Source organism: Ictidomys tridecemlineatus, chromosome 4 (assembly GCF_052094955.1).
Source record: "Ictidomys tridecemlineatus isolate mIctTri1 chromosome 4, mIctTri1.hap1, whole genome shotgun sequence".
Lineage (NCBI taxonomy): Eukaryota > Metazoa > Chordata > Mammalia > Rodentia > Sciuridae > Ictidomys > Ictidomys tridecemlineatus.
In genome coordinates this window covers 74,181,248-74,199,358 of record NC_135480.1, presented here as the reverse complement: position 1 = coordinate 74,199,358, position 18,111 = coordinate 74,181,248, and the positions used below count along the sequence as shown (strand labels likewise).

The window sequence follows — 18,111 nt, the reverse complement described above, 5'->3', positions numbered from 1 at the left end:
TTCATTCTCAAAAACTTTTACTATATTCATGGTGTAAATGCCTCATCCATAAGTCTCCAAATACTTTTATCAAATATTATAATATTGGTACACATTTGAAAGAATCACTGCTTGGTAATTGTCACTTATTTTTTCCAAAAAAAATTTAATATAAACTTTCCCAACTCCAAATTTCTCAAAATACCTCTCTCTGACTTAATCAGAATGCTTCTCTCAGTTCCTCTCCTGAATTCTCCCCTTGAACTACAGTCATGCTTAGATGGAGAGAATAACCTCCAGGAGATGATAGCAGGTTCTGAGACTGCCAGTAATGCTATCTCATTTTTTTTTCTTCACTTTATAAGTGTGGCAAGGAAATCAAATTTGTAAAGAGTGTATCAAAAACCACAGTGCACTGAAAATATATTCTACTGCTTTTACTCCTGGTCATATCTTTTGGGATTCTGAAGGTAAGTATGGGCTCAGGTCAACAGCATTGTCAGGGATGGGCCAGAGGGCATTCATTCACATTCATAAGCACTGATGTGAGGCAGACAGTTTTTCTGCAGAAACCATAAGGAAACTATCTTTTGGGGTGTTACACAATTCAGCTCTTCTCATCATCAGCAAATGGGGATTGGACCTTGCAAGAAAGGACATCAACTTTTAAAAACATCAGAGTTATAAAGAGCACCATGCAAAACTAAGGAACTTGCTGCAGGTGGTGTTCCCTGTGCCAGGCTAACTGCAATGGTAAGTAACTTTCTTCCAAGAGGTGGTAGTGATGGGAAAATGGAGGTGGCAAGTAGGGAGTAGTTTTAAACTATTACACAAGTATAGTAGGCAGTAGGGAATTAATTACACGAGTGGACACAGCTAACTTTCTTAATGTAGAGCAACTGAGGACATGATCCAACTAGCTTGATGCTTTTTAAAAATGTAATAGATTTATAAGTCCAAAACCAAATACCATTGTATCAGATAGTACACAGTGTATACAAACTGATCCAGATAGCAAATTATACAGTTCAAGGACCTGTTCTAGGATATACTTCTAATGAGTATATATTACCAAGTACACATTTTAATAATTTTTCTTTTTTCTTGTTATTTTTACCTCATCGTCTCTTTTACCTCATAAGTTTTAGATGAGTTGTTATTATTATTTTTTTTGCAGTTCTAGGGATCAAATCCAGGGCCTCCCATATGCAAGTACTAGAGTACAAGTACAGCTCTAGCCCAAGATAAGCTAATTTTAAAATTGTTTAGTTAAGGTAAGTAAATATTAAAATATTAAATATCATTACCTATTCTCTTATGTTTTTCTTACTTTCTAATCAAATGCAAAGAATGTTAGTAATTATTAATGTCAAATTTTCCATTTACTTGGAAATTATTTCCTAAGTTGTTTTTACATATATTACCCAATAAGAAAGGAGATATATTAATATACTTACTTTAATGCAATAAGAGATACAATTATCTTCATAGTGTTTACAACATCTATGCCTTGGTCCATGCTTGCATCTGAAATTAAATCAAGAAAAATAAAACTAAACTAATCATAATTAAAATATGTGTGTACACATGTGTATATTTGTAGATCTGCTTAAAACTTTCTAAGGGAAAAAAAAGAAAAAATATCTCCACTTTTTCTAAATGTATGCAAATTTTGTTCTTTTAGGACATACAGAAGGAAGGATAACAATATTTTTTTATTTTGGTTGTTGTTTACCATTTGACACATGTATAAAATATGTGATTGTAGTCAAAACACTTAATGTGGAATACAAAAATATTAGTATTTTTGACACATTATGAAAAATATGTAGAGATTATCTCTATACACTGCCAAATCTTTGGAAGCTTTAAATGGCTTAATGCATAGTGTAACGGTCATAAATCATCCATGAAGCCAGTACTTGAACAAAAATCATAATGAGAATGTGCTCAGGTTACAGAAATTTATACTTAATTATATTTGAGAGAAAACATATGGAAAAGAAATATGATACAGTATTAGAATCAAAATGCAGTTTCTTAAAAATAAATATAGAAAAAATCAAGTGGGAATTCAAAAGTAGGTTATTTGTGATTTAACTGTAAATTACTTATCCCTCTAGTGCTTAATATAAACATTTCTGTTGAGAGAACTGTTCAGAACATACTCATTTTAATTATTTGATGTATTATTGTAGGATTATTTATTCACCCTTGGTGTAAAGAAGTAAGTAGACTAACATGGGTCAGCTATTTCCTTTCTCTCTAAAAGAGTCATGTTCCAAAAGAAGTCACTTCTTTCAGACTAGTTAATTATTTCCATGATTGAAACATATAAACACTTTCCCATTTATAATAAAACCTTGCAAAATAAAGTTCTGGATCTGCACCTTTCTAATCCCATTTAGCAAACTGATTAGTGAGGTCTTTTCAGAAATCCAATTCTGGACTGCAGCTGGATTATATATGCAGCCTTTTCTAGTCAAAGGTGACAGCAATAGTTCATACTGACCTAAGCCCTTATGTTATTAGAATGGTATGACCTATCTGGTCATGTGAAGTGTTGAGTGATTAAAGCTAGAGGTGTAAAAAGAAGTGAATTATAGAAGGACTGCCTCATGCAAACCATCACTCTTCATACTTCTAAGAGTTCTCTTCAAAGATATTTCAGTCTTTGCTACCAGAGCTGAACAGAAATGATTAACCTCTCTTTGCTAGTGAAGTTAAATCCTGATTTCTACTAAACTGTCATCTTTAACCACTTTTTTAAAAGGGTTAAAGTCTGGACTGCTCCTCTCTTTTATTATTTGTTTTGCTTCTGTATTATTCTGTATCTGATTTTACCCCAGAGGACCTACTGAATCTACTATGACAAGTTCTGCCATGAGCTGATCAGTTCTGATACCCAAGGCATCATTCACTCATGAAACTCATTTTCCATTAAGGAGAATTCTCTATTCCTTTTCTCCACTAACATAATCAAACTCTAACTACATTTTCTTTTGAAAATTTTATATTTGTTTTAATTGGTTTTACACAAAAGTAGAATGCATTTATGTACTTTGATATATCATACATAAATGGAGTTTAACTTGCTTTTAAATAAGTTCACTATAACGATTATTCCTGTCATCCACAATTTTTTTTACTCTTATCTTTTATGTATAGTATATGCTAAAATGAAGGCAAAATATTTAAATTCAGTAAAAATTTAACATCCACTCTGTGCTCCTATATTACATCAAGCAATTTCATATATTATTTTCATTTAATGCTCATAACAATCTTTAATAGAGATTATTAACCTCAGTTAATAGATAAGGACTTTGAAATGCATAATAGTTAAATAAATCACTTGTCAAAAGTCACTAAGCTGGAAAAGGCAAAATGAGAGTTAAAGGTCAGTTTTCTGATTTCTTAAAGGGTTTCATCTTCCTATAATTGATCTTTAACTTTCAATATTGCCTACTCATTTTTCCCTCTCTACAATATCATTACCATGATTGCTCTTATTGACTAATATTCCAATTTTAAATCATTAAATTTATTTTATTAAGTGTCTATACTGGAAATATAAATGAACATATAAAATATAAAGATTTTTTTCTTTTGTATAACAGAAAAATAAAGATTCCTTATTTCAGTCTGAGAGCCCTTGTAAATTTTTGTTCTACAAAATATTCTTAATTCTTAATCCTTATTATTTCTGTATCTCTTGAATCTCTCTCAGGAACTTTTCTTTCTCTGTTCTATAGTTGGCATATTCAATTAGCATGTTTTAATCTGTTTCCCGAAGTTCCCCATCACAGCCTCCTGCTACTTGAAAATAGAATAGTATTTAATTCCACGCAAATCTATTTTAAAGGCCTATGATGGTCTACTCTATGAGAGAGAATGAATAACATTCACTTGCTATAATGTGCCTTTTGTAAAATTCTAAGCAGTTTCTGGTGAAAAAAGAAAGTAACATTGTTACCTGAAAACAAAAATAATTTGGCATGGAACAGATATCATATAGTGTGCTAAAATATCAAGATAAAAAACTCACATTAAATTCACAAGTTTCCTAACTAGAGAAATTATATTCATTCTTCTTGGTTTTTCCTCATGTTTCTCTCTCTTTTGTTCCACTTTTGCATATGCTGCCTCTGGTGAATAAGAATGTGTGGGAATTTCTTCCTTGCCTACAATGAACCTAAAGAAAAGAAAACAATGTGAGGCACTTTTCACTATTTAAAAAAAAAAATCGATAAGAAAAAAAATTTTGTTTATCCATAAACACATTTTGGAGACTATCTTATTTAAAATAGTATTTTCACAATTAATATAATATAGCTATCCTTAAAAGAAAAAAAGACTTTCAAATTTTAAATACTGAGAAATACTCAGAATTTTGAAGTCAGATTTAACATGCAAGTATTTTAAATCAAATTAAGTAAAACATAGCACAACACTTCTATGAAGCAATCTTTAATTAGGACACCTTTGTTTTAAGTTATTACATGCCTTAAAGATTTTCAAAAGCAGCAGATAGTTTTATGTCTACTAGTCAAACAAAAAAATATATTTTTCTCTAAATTCTACTAATATATACAAGTGAACTAGGTTCTCTTTTAGAGTAAAACTAAATTTATACCTAATGTTACTTTGAGTTATAAACAGCTACAATAGAGTAGAAGGTCATTTATACACCTAGGAAAATAGAGGGAACTAAAGAATGAGAACAGGAGATCGTTAAGATTCCACATACCCTCATATTATTCCATTAGGAAATCTTAAAACTGATATTATTCCAACTTACTTATTTTTCTTCAGAAAAATATCAAACATCCAGTAAATGACACCATTCCTATTTCAACAAAACTGGACAATATTTTTCCAAAGACAATGCAGATGTTACTACCATTAGATAATATTTAAGAAGTATCCTCTCTCAGAGCCTTCTTAACTGCGCTTTCCTAAAGATACTTGCAGAATATAGAACAAAATATAATAAAACATACAATCAATAATACTACACCAAAATTCTGAAACCTGGGGCATATGGAAAACAAAATGTGAAAATTTAAGCACTCAGAAAAGAGAGAAAGAAAAAGCTATTACAATCAACAACTGGAATCCATTCTGTTTGGACAAACTTGGTAAACATATAGTTTATCAAATGATAAGGGGTGTGTGCAAAAGGTTTATTTGCCACCAGGTGTCAGCTGTGAATCATTAGTCACTCTTAGTCGAAAAGAACTTATTCCTTACTCATGGGGGTACCAGGAGAGTTTAAGATAGGTACTACTGTAATTTATCAGCAACACAGATAAAAATATTTTAGAATAAATGCAACAGTAGCTCTCACACCTTTCATAATACTGTTGCTCTTCTGATAGTGTTGACTATCTCAGATTAGAGGTCACTTCTTTTTTAGATGTTGTCCCTGCCTGAAGTCAGGGGGAGTAGGTGATCCTTACTCTGTACTCTCACAGTGCAATAACCCCCAATACTATATGCACCATTTTAATACTCTGTGCCCCCACTAAACTTAACATAAGATTATATAGACCATGAGATTATGTAGATTTTCTTTGCTATTATATCTCAGTGTCTAGTAAAGTGTATGGCATGTACATAGTAAATATTTGATTAATACATATTGAATGAGTGAACACAGTAATAGCTAACATTTTCTGAGTATTTATACACAACAGACAATGCCAACCAAGCCTTTTACAAAAGTTAAATCATTTTAATATTTGCAACACAGGCACATTATAGATATCAAAATTCTCATAAGAATTATCATGAATAAGTATCTTACCCATTATCCACTTATAATAAGTCATATTAAATTTGTCAATAAGTTGTCAGTAATTATTTGAACATGGAATGATCCAGCTTGAAGGCTTTGTCTCTTAATCACCAAGCCATGTCCCCTTGTTTTACACTAGAGTAAACAGGTATTAGTGCATCTTCAGATAGATACTACCAGCACTAGCTCTTCTTCCTGGGTTCTGTCCTTGACTCTTTCTATTTACTCCTATGACTTCTACTATTATATGTATATGGAGATAATTTCTAAATCATTCTACACAAAATTCCAGAGGAAGCTTCTTAAAGCTGCTGCTCTGATCCTTAAAAGACTTTCACTGCCTTATGGACTACTAAATTAAATACAACCTCCCATTTAGAACACTATCTAGGACTGTGAAAGCACTCACTGTATGAGCTCTTACTATGCTTTATAGCTAAATGAACTACTAGCCATTCTCCAAATAAACCAATGCCCTGATGCTTGCTCCTCTTTCCTGGATCATTCTTCCCTACATCTTTGCTAAATGCTTATATGCCTTTTAAAGGCTATTTTACATGGTCCTTCATCCCATCCTTTATTTACCTATTTATCCATCTATCTATTTATCTATCTATACCCTCTCAAAGGTAAAGGAAATAATCACTGAAATATATAGAAAATTTCTATTCTCTCACAACATATGGGCTTTTCTATTCTTTAAGTAATACCTTTACTCCTATCTACAACTTAGGAATAAATTAAGTTAGGTCTGGATAAAATATTCCTGAGACAATTTACACTTCTCTGTTGTAACATGGGGCATAAATATAATTGACATTGTCTTCCCACCAGACTATAAGCTCTAAGGACAGAGACTATATCTGATTTATTCACCAGTGTATTCCCAGGGTTTAATACAATTCCTGGGACAAAGTAAAAGCCTACTAAACTTAGAATGAATGAATGTTATCTGACTTTCACATGTTGAGTGCTTAAAAAACATGAGTGCTGAACTAAACTTAAAGCTGAATTTTCTAAATCTTTTCAAGCTATGTCTAATTGAGAAGTATTAAATAAAGTATGCTGTGAATATTTACTTTGTAAGTAAAGGATGGTTTTTCTCAGATGAAACAATGTGTTTTCGTGATAGAGTAATTACTTCAAGCCTGTTTGAGACTGTAACCATTTAAATTTGAGAATGGTGAGCATTCCCCAATATATCAGGCACTATATATATTTTCCTTATCAAACATTAATATTGCTAGGAAGTCATATTAAATTTGGCTACAGCAAGTATTTTTCTCAACCTTTTTGTAATTAATATTAAATGTTGTGTTTTTAACATAATATAAATTTATAGCATATGTCTACAATAAAAATCAGTACAGCTAAAAATGCAAAGAGGTAGAATTAGAAAACCACGTCAGAAAATACTTTTTGTAAGACTATATATATTAGCCCACATCTTTTTTTTTTTTAATAATGAAACTTAACAATAAAATGTATATTTGGCTTTTGGTACTATTCTGAGTATCAACTTTGTATCTCTGAGAACAATCAATCTGTAATGTGGAAAACTGGAAATAAAATCAAATCTATTTAATGGAAGGAGATATACAATATAAATTCAATAACAACACATAATACTTAATAGTTTTATCTATCTATCTATGTATCTATTGGTACAGGGTATTAAACTTGGGGGCACTTAACCATACTGAGACATATCCCCAGCCCTTTTAATTTTTTATTTTGACACAGGGTCTCACTAAGTTGGTTAGGGTCTCACTAAAGTTGCTGAGGTGGCCTGGAACTTATGATCCTCTTGCCTCAGCCTCTATAGTTACTAGGATTACAAATGTGTCCCAGCACATCCAGCTATTTAATGATATTTTTTAACAATAAAAGTACTAGCAAGAATTAATTTTTTCCAGAATATTTTCCTGTAATACAGAAAAAATTAAATACAAATGGTTCAAATTAGCCCTTTATTACAAGTGGATTTGAAGAAGAGACACAAAAATATCTGATACATTTTGAATTTTTGCAAAGGAAAACAAGTTTTCTCTTTAGAGAAACCACCCTTTTGTCATCAGCTCTCAGTTAAAACAGAATGCTTTATAATCAATATAAGAACAACAGAAAATTAAAAGTTATTTTGTAATAAAATTTTATATTTTAATTAGAAAACAAGGTTAAACATTTTATTGTGTATTATAACTTAGAAAGGTTTTGCTACCATAGCAATTCCCCCAACTAAAAATATTATTATTATTATTTTGCTTTCTAGTGTACCCACATCCCAGTCCTTATTATTTCATCTTTGTATCTTCTGGTTTTCTCTTTTTCAATATCCCAAATACTAGGGCAAGACTAATCTTTCTGAAGATGTTAACTACCCTGCTGAAAAATCTTTAGTGGCTCCCTACTGTCCCCTTAGCAAATCCAGATTTGTCTTTTTTTTTTCCTTCTATGTCTTCCATAAACTGACTCAACTTTATCCACTAGAAAATATCTTTATATACTCAAATACAAATTTTTCTTACCAATTATGTTAATTTTCTCACTCTTGCCTCAGATTTCATGTTTATAATGTTCATCCTTTTGCTAATGTTATTCCCTTCCACTCTGAGGTTCTTCCTCTTTGCTGTCAGTCATCTAAAGCTATCCTTTAACTATAGTTTAAGGCATGTATCATCTATCAGATTACTAGCAACAATAATATCTGACAGTTTTTGAGTACATCTTATTTGCCAGGCACTGTGCAAACACTCACTTGATCCTCAGCATAACCTCATGAAACAATACTACAAAAACTTCTCCTAGTACTAAAGCCTATTTTAAAGTTTCCCTTGAATATTTGTAGTAAATACCATGCTACTAATCTTCATTAAGTATCTCCTACATGTATTTTGGAGAATAAAACAGGGAACATTTGTAAACAGGAAGAACATTGAGTGTGATAGAGTCAGTACACTGAGTTACTTATATGATGTTAAATTAGTCAAACATTCTGACCCTGGTTTCTTCATTATGTCACATGAGCAAAAACCAATTTCAGAGATGGATGCAAAATTTAAATAAATAAACTGTGACAACTCACATTTATTGTGTGTGTGTTAGTGTGTGTACACACGTACACATGTGCCAACTACTATGATAAGAGATGGACTATGAAGTAAAAGAAAAAGACTAGCAATACTTAAAATCTAATAACTGTTTGACAACACATAAGTCCTACTTATAATCCAGTCCCATACAATTAAGTAACTTTTTTTGATAATTGTTCATTGTTCATGTGGAGCTTTGTTTGTCAAAGTTCTTGTCTTTCTACCCTACAGTATAAATAAAACAATGGGTCCAAAAATTAGGAGTCAATTGACTGATTTTTAGGGGGTGGGGGAATCTGATAAATTACTCTTTTAATGAACTACTCACAAAGGCTTGGATATACTATCATGACTTCTAAAATTGACATGACCTTAAAAATTTAGCCAATGAATATTTATGGCAGTTACATATAATATTTATCTTTTTAAAAAAGTTAACTTATAATTTTGCTTTCAATATAAAGATAAATAAAATATTACTTACCTAAGTGCAGAAAACGTAAATCCTTTCAAACCATCTTTGCACCTGAAACAAAAATTTACAATCATAAAATAGCATGTTTTGGTATACAAAGTGGTATATTAAATAATGATTAATTTTTTTCTGTAAAGAATTATAGTATCATCTTAAAAATCATCTTAAAAACATTTAAAATATTTTTTAAACAATGCAGCTTCATGTTTTAAAATCCTGTTTTAAAAGGTAAAATGCAGGGTTAATGACCTGAGCATTACAAATGGTCAAAAAAGCAATAAGCAATAAAGCAAATCACTTTACACAAAATGATTAATATGATAATACTTTTGTATGTCATACTAACATAACTTGCAGCTCAATTCTCTGATCTGGTGGCTGAAGAAAGGCTAAAGTCATCTTCTAAGAGCTCCACCTGGTCTGAAAATAGGGATGGGAGCAGAGCATTCTTCATTTTACCTAGTCTCTGGGAGACTAATTTGCCATGAAGAAAAAGGCCACATACACTTGCATGGTGTTACATATAGGTCAATTTGAGGTCCTGACTTTTCTTATTAATTTGATGAATGCAAAACAACAGAGTTGGCATGCCCAGAAAGCATGGGGAGTGGGCATGGGTGGAGGCAGGCAGAAAGGGAGAATTCCAAATAATATTTATTGAGTGTTTATTATTGCCAGGCACTGTTTGGGGCCCTTGATATGTGTTGTCTCAATTAAACACATCACAATTCTATGAAAAGGCTTTCTTCTATTCCATATCTGCATGGGGTTCAAAATAATGCATTAACTTCCTAGAGAACAAAAAATTAATAGCAGAATTCATGGTGGAGGAAAAAGTTGATCTGACTTAAAACATGTTTTTCTCCTATCCATCCTACTAAAAAATTGTCTTTAATTGGGGAAGATACAGACTACATGGTAATTAAGGGAAAAAAGAGAGAGAGAGAGACTCAGGTTTTCAAAACCTATTTAAACAATATCATAAAGTAGACACCTAATACTCTAAGACCCTTTATCTAAGGTGATTATACCTACAACTAAACCATGATATAATCACCTTAAAGGGCCACTGGGAATTTATAGTCAAAATTCCTTGAAAAAATCCATAGATTGGTGATAAAATAAAATTCTAATGAATATTAATATTAGACAGATATTTTGGATAAAAAGAACAACCTCAAATCAGGCAACTTTTTCTATGTGTCTTTTGAATGAAAAAGGCCACCAAAGAAATGCCCAACATAAAGGAAATCTATCTTCGTTTAAAATATATATACTATTATTGAAGATGATAAAGAATCTCAGAAAAAAATTTAATCAATGTGCACAGAGATATTTAAAAACACTTTAGGATGCATTTCAATTAATGACATGATGTACTTTATGGTCAGGCTAATGATGAGAAATGTAACCACTGAATTTAAGTAACATATTACAGAATTATCCACCTTATACAGAATGGAAGAAAAGACAAAATAATTCATATGTTAAGCTAAAAATATGCATGGGGAAATTATAGCATTAAAATTCTTAAACTTATCTATTTCCATCTGAAGAAAGTGTTTCACAGTAATTTAAAACCCATAATCTAGTGAAGTGGTGTGGTAAGGGAGTAGGCTAGGAGCCTATTGACTGCAAAAAAGAAAGCAGTAGATTGATTAAAAGATTATGTACATCTGGGAACAAATTTTGGCTTTGGTATGTTGTTGTTGAAAAGATAGCCATTTGTCTTTGTGCAATGCTGAATAGATAAAAGATTCTGACAACTTGGTCTAGTCAGCATTGCATATTTGTGACCCTCAACAATAAATTTAATTGCAGACCAAAACATCAAAAAGTAGCTTTCAAGTATAAAAGGAGCATATACAAGTGAATTTGCAATTTCATTATGATGGAAGTTTAGTTCTTTCAGTAGAACCCTGTGGGAAGCACTTCATATTGATAAAGTCTTAACATGGATTCAAAAGGGGCTATTCTTCTTTCCATTCATGTGTATAAGGTTTGTTAATGTAATTGAGGGTCAGATGTCTATGTCAAAAGAACAAAAAAGTAATTATTCCCATAAAAAGAATCTTTAGATAGTAATATGGCTCAACACTATGACATCAGGAATACTGTCTGAGCTTTAACCTAACTATGCAACACTATTGCAATCTGTATTAAATGTAGAAAATGTGATATAAACATAAAGATTTAAACAAAGCATACCCTATTAGAAGGTTCCCTGCTTTTCTATGAACTTGGTTATTATAATGTATATCAAATCACCTTCTTCACTTAAGTATTAATGCTCAGTAATTTAACAAATATTAACTAAATGCCTACTGTGTTCAAGCACTGGTTTCTGTTCTATGTAACAGTGAACAAGAGAGCATCCCTGCTTTCATACAACTGACAAAGTTGACATAGATATACAAAAAAAAAAAGTAAGTCATATCGTGAAAATGGCTATGAAAACAAACAAACAAACAACCCTGTAGGATGAGAGGGGAAATAGTGATGGAGTCTGGCTTTCTTATTTTGCATTGTATAGACAAGAAGAATCTCTCTAAGAAAGTAAAATTTGATAATCTGATCAGAAACCTAAGGAATTAAGGGAAGGCATTTCAGTTTGAAGCAATCGCAAGTACATTTGTATCATGATGAGAAGTTGATATAAAATGAAGTTACAGTAACAGAAGTAGAGGGAAGAAGTGGTCTACAATGTATGTAGACCCCTTTAGACATGGGAAGGCCTTTGGAAGCTTCTCAGGACAGAAGATGACAAACTCTGCTTTAAATTTTAAGAAAATCATGTTGGCTGCTGAATGGAAAATATAGGAAGGCAAGATAAGAAGCAAGGAGGCTAGTCAGGAAAAAGTAATTATGGTTAGAGGTAGATATGATAAGAATCCAAATGTATTTCAAAAATAAGAGCTGGTATAATTCTAAATATTTTGAATGTGAGGTAAAAGAGAAAGATAGTTTAGAAATTATTAACATGTCTTTGGTCTGAGTGAACAGAAGGATTAAAATGATCATTGACTGAAGTTAGGAATAATGGATTCAAGAAGAAAATAAAAACGTTAAATTTGAGATGTGTCTTGGTTACTTAAAGGAGAATGTAAAGGAAGAAAACAGCTGGTTATACTCGTCTGATTCAGTTATGTGTAGTTCTTAAATCAATGAGACTAGATATAGTCATATAGGAAATCAATATAGATAAATATTCAAAGAATGAATATAATATATTCCTCTATAACCTATGAAAAAAACTCTTTTCTAGAAGAAAAACAAAAATCCATTTCTCCTAATTAAATCACCCTTGACTATAAAGTCTCATTTTTATTTTCAAGTGTGCATGAAGATAATGCACTTTACTCATATACACAGACTTTTCTATTTAGTCTATGCAAATAACATAAAATAACTACTATAATTAAATCCATATTTACTGAATCTCTATTTCTACAAGGTTCTGTGCTAAGGAAAAATTTAACATAAAACAGAGCCAGGAAAGACAAGAAGGGTTTGCAGCATTACATCAAACAATCAATACACAGTTAATTATAGAAGTTCAAGTTGGAATTACACACCATGCATAGGAAAGGATAAAGAAACTTAATGTTATCATTATCAGAACACTACTCTTATAAAATTACAAAGTGAAAATGACAATAAAAGAAAAAGTTCTGCCCACAAGATTTTTTTCTCCCATGGTTAACTTCTATGAAATTACTTCCATGAGCTTTCATCTTTATTACAACACTATACCAGCAGATGTCGCTAGAAAACTATTTTTGGAAAACTGTAGTTCTGATGTGATTTTTATCTCAAACGTTTTTTGCAAGTTTTCCTCTAAAAAATAGTTTATAAGGATTCAAAAATGTTACTAATATTAATTAAATTATGTTTCTTCAAGTAAATATTATGATATTAGACTTAATGATGGCTGATGTTCTTGTTCCTGTAATCTATCATTCCACAGAGATGGCTAAGAATAACCTACTATTTGGCACCAATATAAAACTTGATTATGCAAATGTGCTGCTTCATTGTATATCTATAATTAGCAAAAACTATAAAAACAAACTATTTATATTCCTAAAATTCTTTTGTCTACTCAGTTTTCATTCATTTGGTAAAACTTGTGGGCGTGAAAAAATACTCTATCAATTTCCTTTAAAATATTATTTCAGACACAGTGCATAGTGTAGTGGAGGAATCTTGGTGTTTACAAGGAATAGACACTAGTCATAATTTTTCTACCAACCTTGAAAAAAGATCAATTAATTCTAGATTTCAACTTCTTGGTCTATTAAAAAGGGTCTGAAATATATGACCATCCTAATTGGTCCACTGAATGACTTCTTATTCTGAAATTTTATCATATTGTTTGATAGGTTCATTAATAAAATCATAAGGAAAAAAATAGAATAAATTATTATAAATTATTTCTGTTTAAAAACAAAGATCTTGCCAACACCAAGAATAAAACAACAAAACCTTTTTGTTTTGAGATTACTGGTTGCTATTGGGATTGTTATACTTGCTTATCATTTCATAATATTTTGATGAAACTTTTTCCTACAAACGTTCTCTTTCTTGAGATTAAAAAGTCAACTACTGAAATAGATACACAGTACTATAGGAAGACCTATAAGAAACACTATTAAGAAGCAATTCACTTTTATAGTCTCATTAGTGATAAAATATTACATTGTTGCTACATTTGGCATCCATGCTTAACAACTGATATTATGAATGGTAAAATATAAAATATTGCTTATCAGGTGTACATGGAATGTTAGAGAAAGTACTGTAAGAGGATACATAACCAATCTGTGGTTAGTGGGCTGTCCTACCTAGGGTAGGTTAAGAAGCATGAGGAAAAAAATAACTTTTTACTCTCTGTAGTGCTATATCATTTTGAATTTATACAACACAAATTTATATATTATTGTATAAACTGTTTAAAATCAATTCTTGAACATTTAAGAACAGACTAAACAACATAAAAGTTATTCATCTTTATTTCACTGAAACAAAGGAAAAGAATACAAAAAACTAATCAAGTTTATTAACATTGTAGTAAGAGGTTTGCTAGGAAGACAAATAAATATGTTAACGAAAATAAATGTGGTTTTTTTCTGGAATTTTCTGAAATTGTGATCCCAAAGAACATGGATAATTAAATGACTGCAATGATTAAAATACATATATGAAGTACCAATTGGAACATATCTATTTCTTTTGTCTTTAATGACTGAATTGGTTGAAAGAAAACTCATTGATTAATTTTATACAGTCTCCCTCTATTCACTCAACAATCATTTATAAAGTACCTAATACACAGAAGACACCCCAGGCCAGTCAGCCACTGTGCCACATCCCCAGCCCTATTTCATATTTTATTTAGAGACAGGGCCTCACTGAGTTGCTCAGCATCTCACCGTATATACAAAATACAAAGATTGCCCTCCCCCCAAAAAAAGTTTTAAATTGTTGTATACACTGGTAATTCTTAAAATATTTATTTTATTCTGATTGCATCAGTCATTACATCACTCAGTATAAAAAATAAGCTACAAGCCAGACATAGTGGTGCACACCTAAAATCCCAATGGCTCGTGAGGCTAAAGCAGGAGGACTGCAAATTCAAAGCCAGCCTCAGCAATTTAGTGAGTTCCTGTCTCTAAATAAAAAATATAAAGGCCTGAGTATACAGCTCAGTGGGTAAGCATCCATGAGTTCAATACCTGGTATCAAAAAACAGTTACATTATTTGATGTGAATAAAATTATTTTTAAAAAAATGCTCAAAGTTCAAGTGTTCAATTTATCCTGGAGTTATGAGAAAATGACATGCGAATACTTGCAGAAAATAGCTGAATCTTCAAAATTTTTATTTACTTAATTACCATGTCATTGGTGCTAAAAACATAAGTGTCTTTGGAGTGCATATAACTGAAAGTTTAATTTAAAAGAAATCAGAATGCCTATTTAAACGCCTTAAATTTTTGACACAGTTGTCTTTATTTTACAGAAAACTCATGCAATTTTATGCATGTTGTTTTTAAGTTAAATTACTATTAGTTTTTTAAAACCCATATAAAAATTAAAACAGTACCTGTAATTACTTTCGCTAACCAATTTTCATGGGTAAAAACTTATCTTAATAGTAACTTATTATTTATCATTTGAGATGGGTTCAATAATTACAGAGTTTTTTCTTGTATTTGTTTATCTAAGAATATCCAGATTGACACAGAATTATTTATTTTTAAAATCTTCAATGTATTAATCATATGTGCATACTCCAGTAGATTAAAGCAATTATTGCAATTGTATGTGGTTAAAATACATTACATTGCCTATACATACATAGCAGGTATTTCCCCTTATAAATACTTGAATAATAAAATAGACTGAGAAAGTTTGGTTTCAGTCTGCATATGGGCACTTAACATGAGAATAAAAGAATAACTAATGTTGTATTCCCATTTTAAAAAACTTTGCATACAAAAATCTCAATGGGAAACAACAAAAATAAATTTGGCAAAGATTATTTTGGTTGCTTCATGAACACTTATTATCTTCAAATATTTTCAACAGAATTATAACAAATAGTAAATGTGTCTAGTGCATTAAAATATTACTTTTGATTTTGATAAATATTTTATAGCACATTCATTTCATACCGAATGGAACACTGATCCTCAAAAACCCAAAGAAAGTTCTGAACCAGGCAGCAGTTATGGGTAATCAAGTGTGATTGTAAGTCCCTAGATGATTATTGTGCACTTTTTTTCTGGTGCGTCCTCAAGATAAATTGGAAACAGTTGGACTCAAACTTACAGTAACAACTCCAATAGAATCATATTTCTCCTTAAACTTGCAAAAGCTGGAACTGTTTTTGCTTTAAAATCCAAACTACGAAGGTCATGCTCCAAGCTGCCTTCAATTGCTAGGGAACCAAGAATCACCTTAAGAAAGAAATGTTAATTAGGATAAATTTCCCTCTCAGAATGAAGTGCTAACAGCAATACTAGTCAAACTTTAAAATACTTATAAACGGACTAGATTGTGGTTTCATTGGACCTAAACTGAAAGGCCTGCTTTCATATCCCCAGCAAATGGCCTGTGTTTAGACTCCACAAACTATAGGCAACAACCATGAAAGATCAAAATGGTGTTTTCATGTAAATCCAAGAAAAAAACTCAGCAAGTGACCTAATAATCATGGCACTGCGAGGAATAAAAACTATTTACATTAAACAAAATTATAACCATGATACTGAATCTATTTTTTAGAGACCACAAAACTGGCAAGTATTTCTTTTTCCTTTTTCCTTTTCCCTTTTCTCCTTTCATAATGGTTGTGAAAAAAAAATGAAAACAAATGTTTTCAATTAAATGAAATCTTTGAATCAACATTAATTTGCTTTCAAATGCATATTGTTATCTATCTCACTAAAATAATATGATAATTTGTTTTCATATTGAACAAAATGAGCAGATATATTTGAGACATTAGGCTACACATTTTCCCAAATTTATGCTTATTTAATACTAAAATTCAAATCCAAAATAAGTAAAATATGTATCTCTGATTAGTGCAGTGAAAATATTTTGCAAGCTTTGGAGATTACTATTTTCTGACCAACTGAGGACTTAAAGAAAAGTATTCATTTCAAACATTCCAGCTCTCTTCTTCTCAAAGACTGAGAACTTGAATTTGTGGTATGAATGCAAATAATAGTGCTGAGGGCCATTACCAAGTAGGAATGACGCATCGAAATTTCCTTGCCAATCGTACATGCTGCTTAGAGGACATTTGATGGGACATTGCATGCATGCTTTAATGAGGTGACCTAGCTCAAGGACCTAGGCAGATCCGGGTTTAGAGCTGATCAGGTTTGAGGAAGTAACCGGCTCCTTGAGTTTAAGGCGTTGCCAGTTTAAGATAATGGGTTTTAGGGAAGTTGGAAGTTGAAGATATTTGCTGGGATTAGGGTGTTCCTGCTGCTTGTTCCCGTTGAGTTCTCGTGAGATTAAAATGGGATTTGGAGATAGCCTCATGGAGTAGGTGGCTTGTGCGGGAGACGGCAGAACGTGTTTGCCCCTGGACCTGTGTGGAGGTGGTGTGAGAGCGGGAATAAAGAATTGCTGTTTGAACCTACAAAGCTGTGAGTGCCTCGTGATTCTGGTGCCAAGCCGAGACATTGGCCTTTGGCATAATAGAACTAGGGAGAATTAACACATGGAATCTTGCTGGCCAAGAAAATGATGTTAGAAGAAAACGAAATATTGCTACTAAAATAAACTGAATTTATGTTACAGATTAAGAAACCAAGGCCCAGATAGGTAAGTGATAGCTTCAAACAATTTGACCCCCATATATCCTCACACAACAGTAAATCCATCCCAATCAACAATCTGGGCCTGGTGAAATCTCATCTGTGAAGAAGAAATAACACAGACAAGTAACTGGTATTATGCAGACTTTAGAAAAGACAAAAGTCATGGATGATTTTAAAAGAACCAATGTCTATTTCCTTACTTCCACATATTCTTTTATCTAGACAAGATTTGCCTGAGAGAGTATTTTGGTCAAGACTCCACACAGCCTTTTCTTATGCACCTCACCTTTACAATAGGTATACTTCACATCAGAAAGACAAATGCTTGATTTCTACCCCAGGCCAATTAAATTCAAAACTTTTAAAGAGTGGAGTCCATCAATCAGTGTTTCAACAAAATCTCCATGATTCTGATACCTGGTAA

The 18,111-nt window shown here is 31.5% G+C and overlaps 1 protein-coding gene across 10 annotated transcripts in view; it reads right to left on the bottom strand.

The window, feature by feature from the left end:
- The window catches only part of Tmem135 (transmembrane protein 135), a 236,719-nt gene that overhangs the window by 14,901 nt on the left and 203,707 nt on the right, over nt 1–18,111 (bottom strand). For all 10 annotated transcript variants that reach the window (XM_078046833.1, XM_078046836.1, XM_078046839.1 and 7 more), the window contains 3 exons: nt 9,356–9,397; nt 4,028–4,174; nt 1,437–1,506 (listed from right to left, as the gene is read on the bottom strand). In XM_078046833.1, coding sequence (XP_077902959.1) covers nt 1,437–1,506; nt 4,028–4,174; nt 9,356–9,397 — 259 coding nt within the window. The remainder of the gene's footprint in view (nt 1–1,436; nt 1,507–4,027; nt 4,175–9,355; nt 9,398–18,111) is intronic.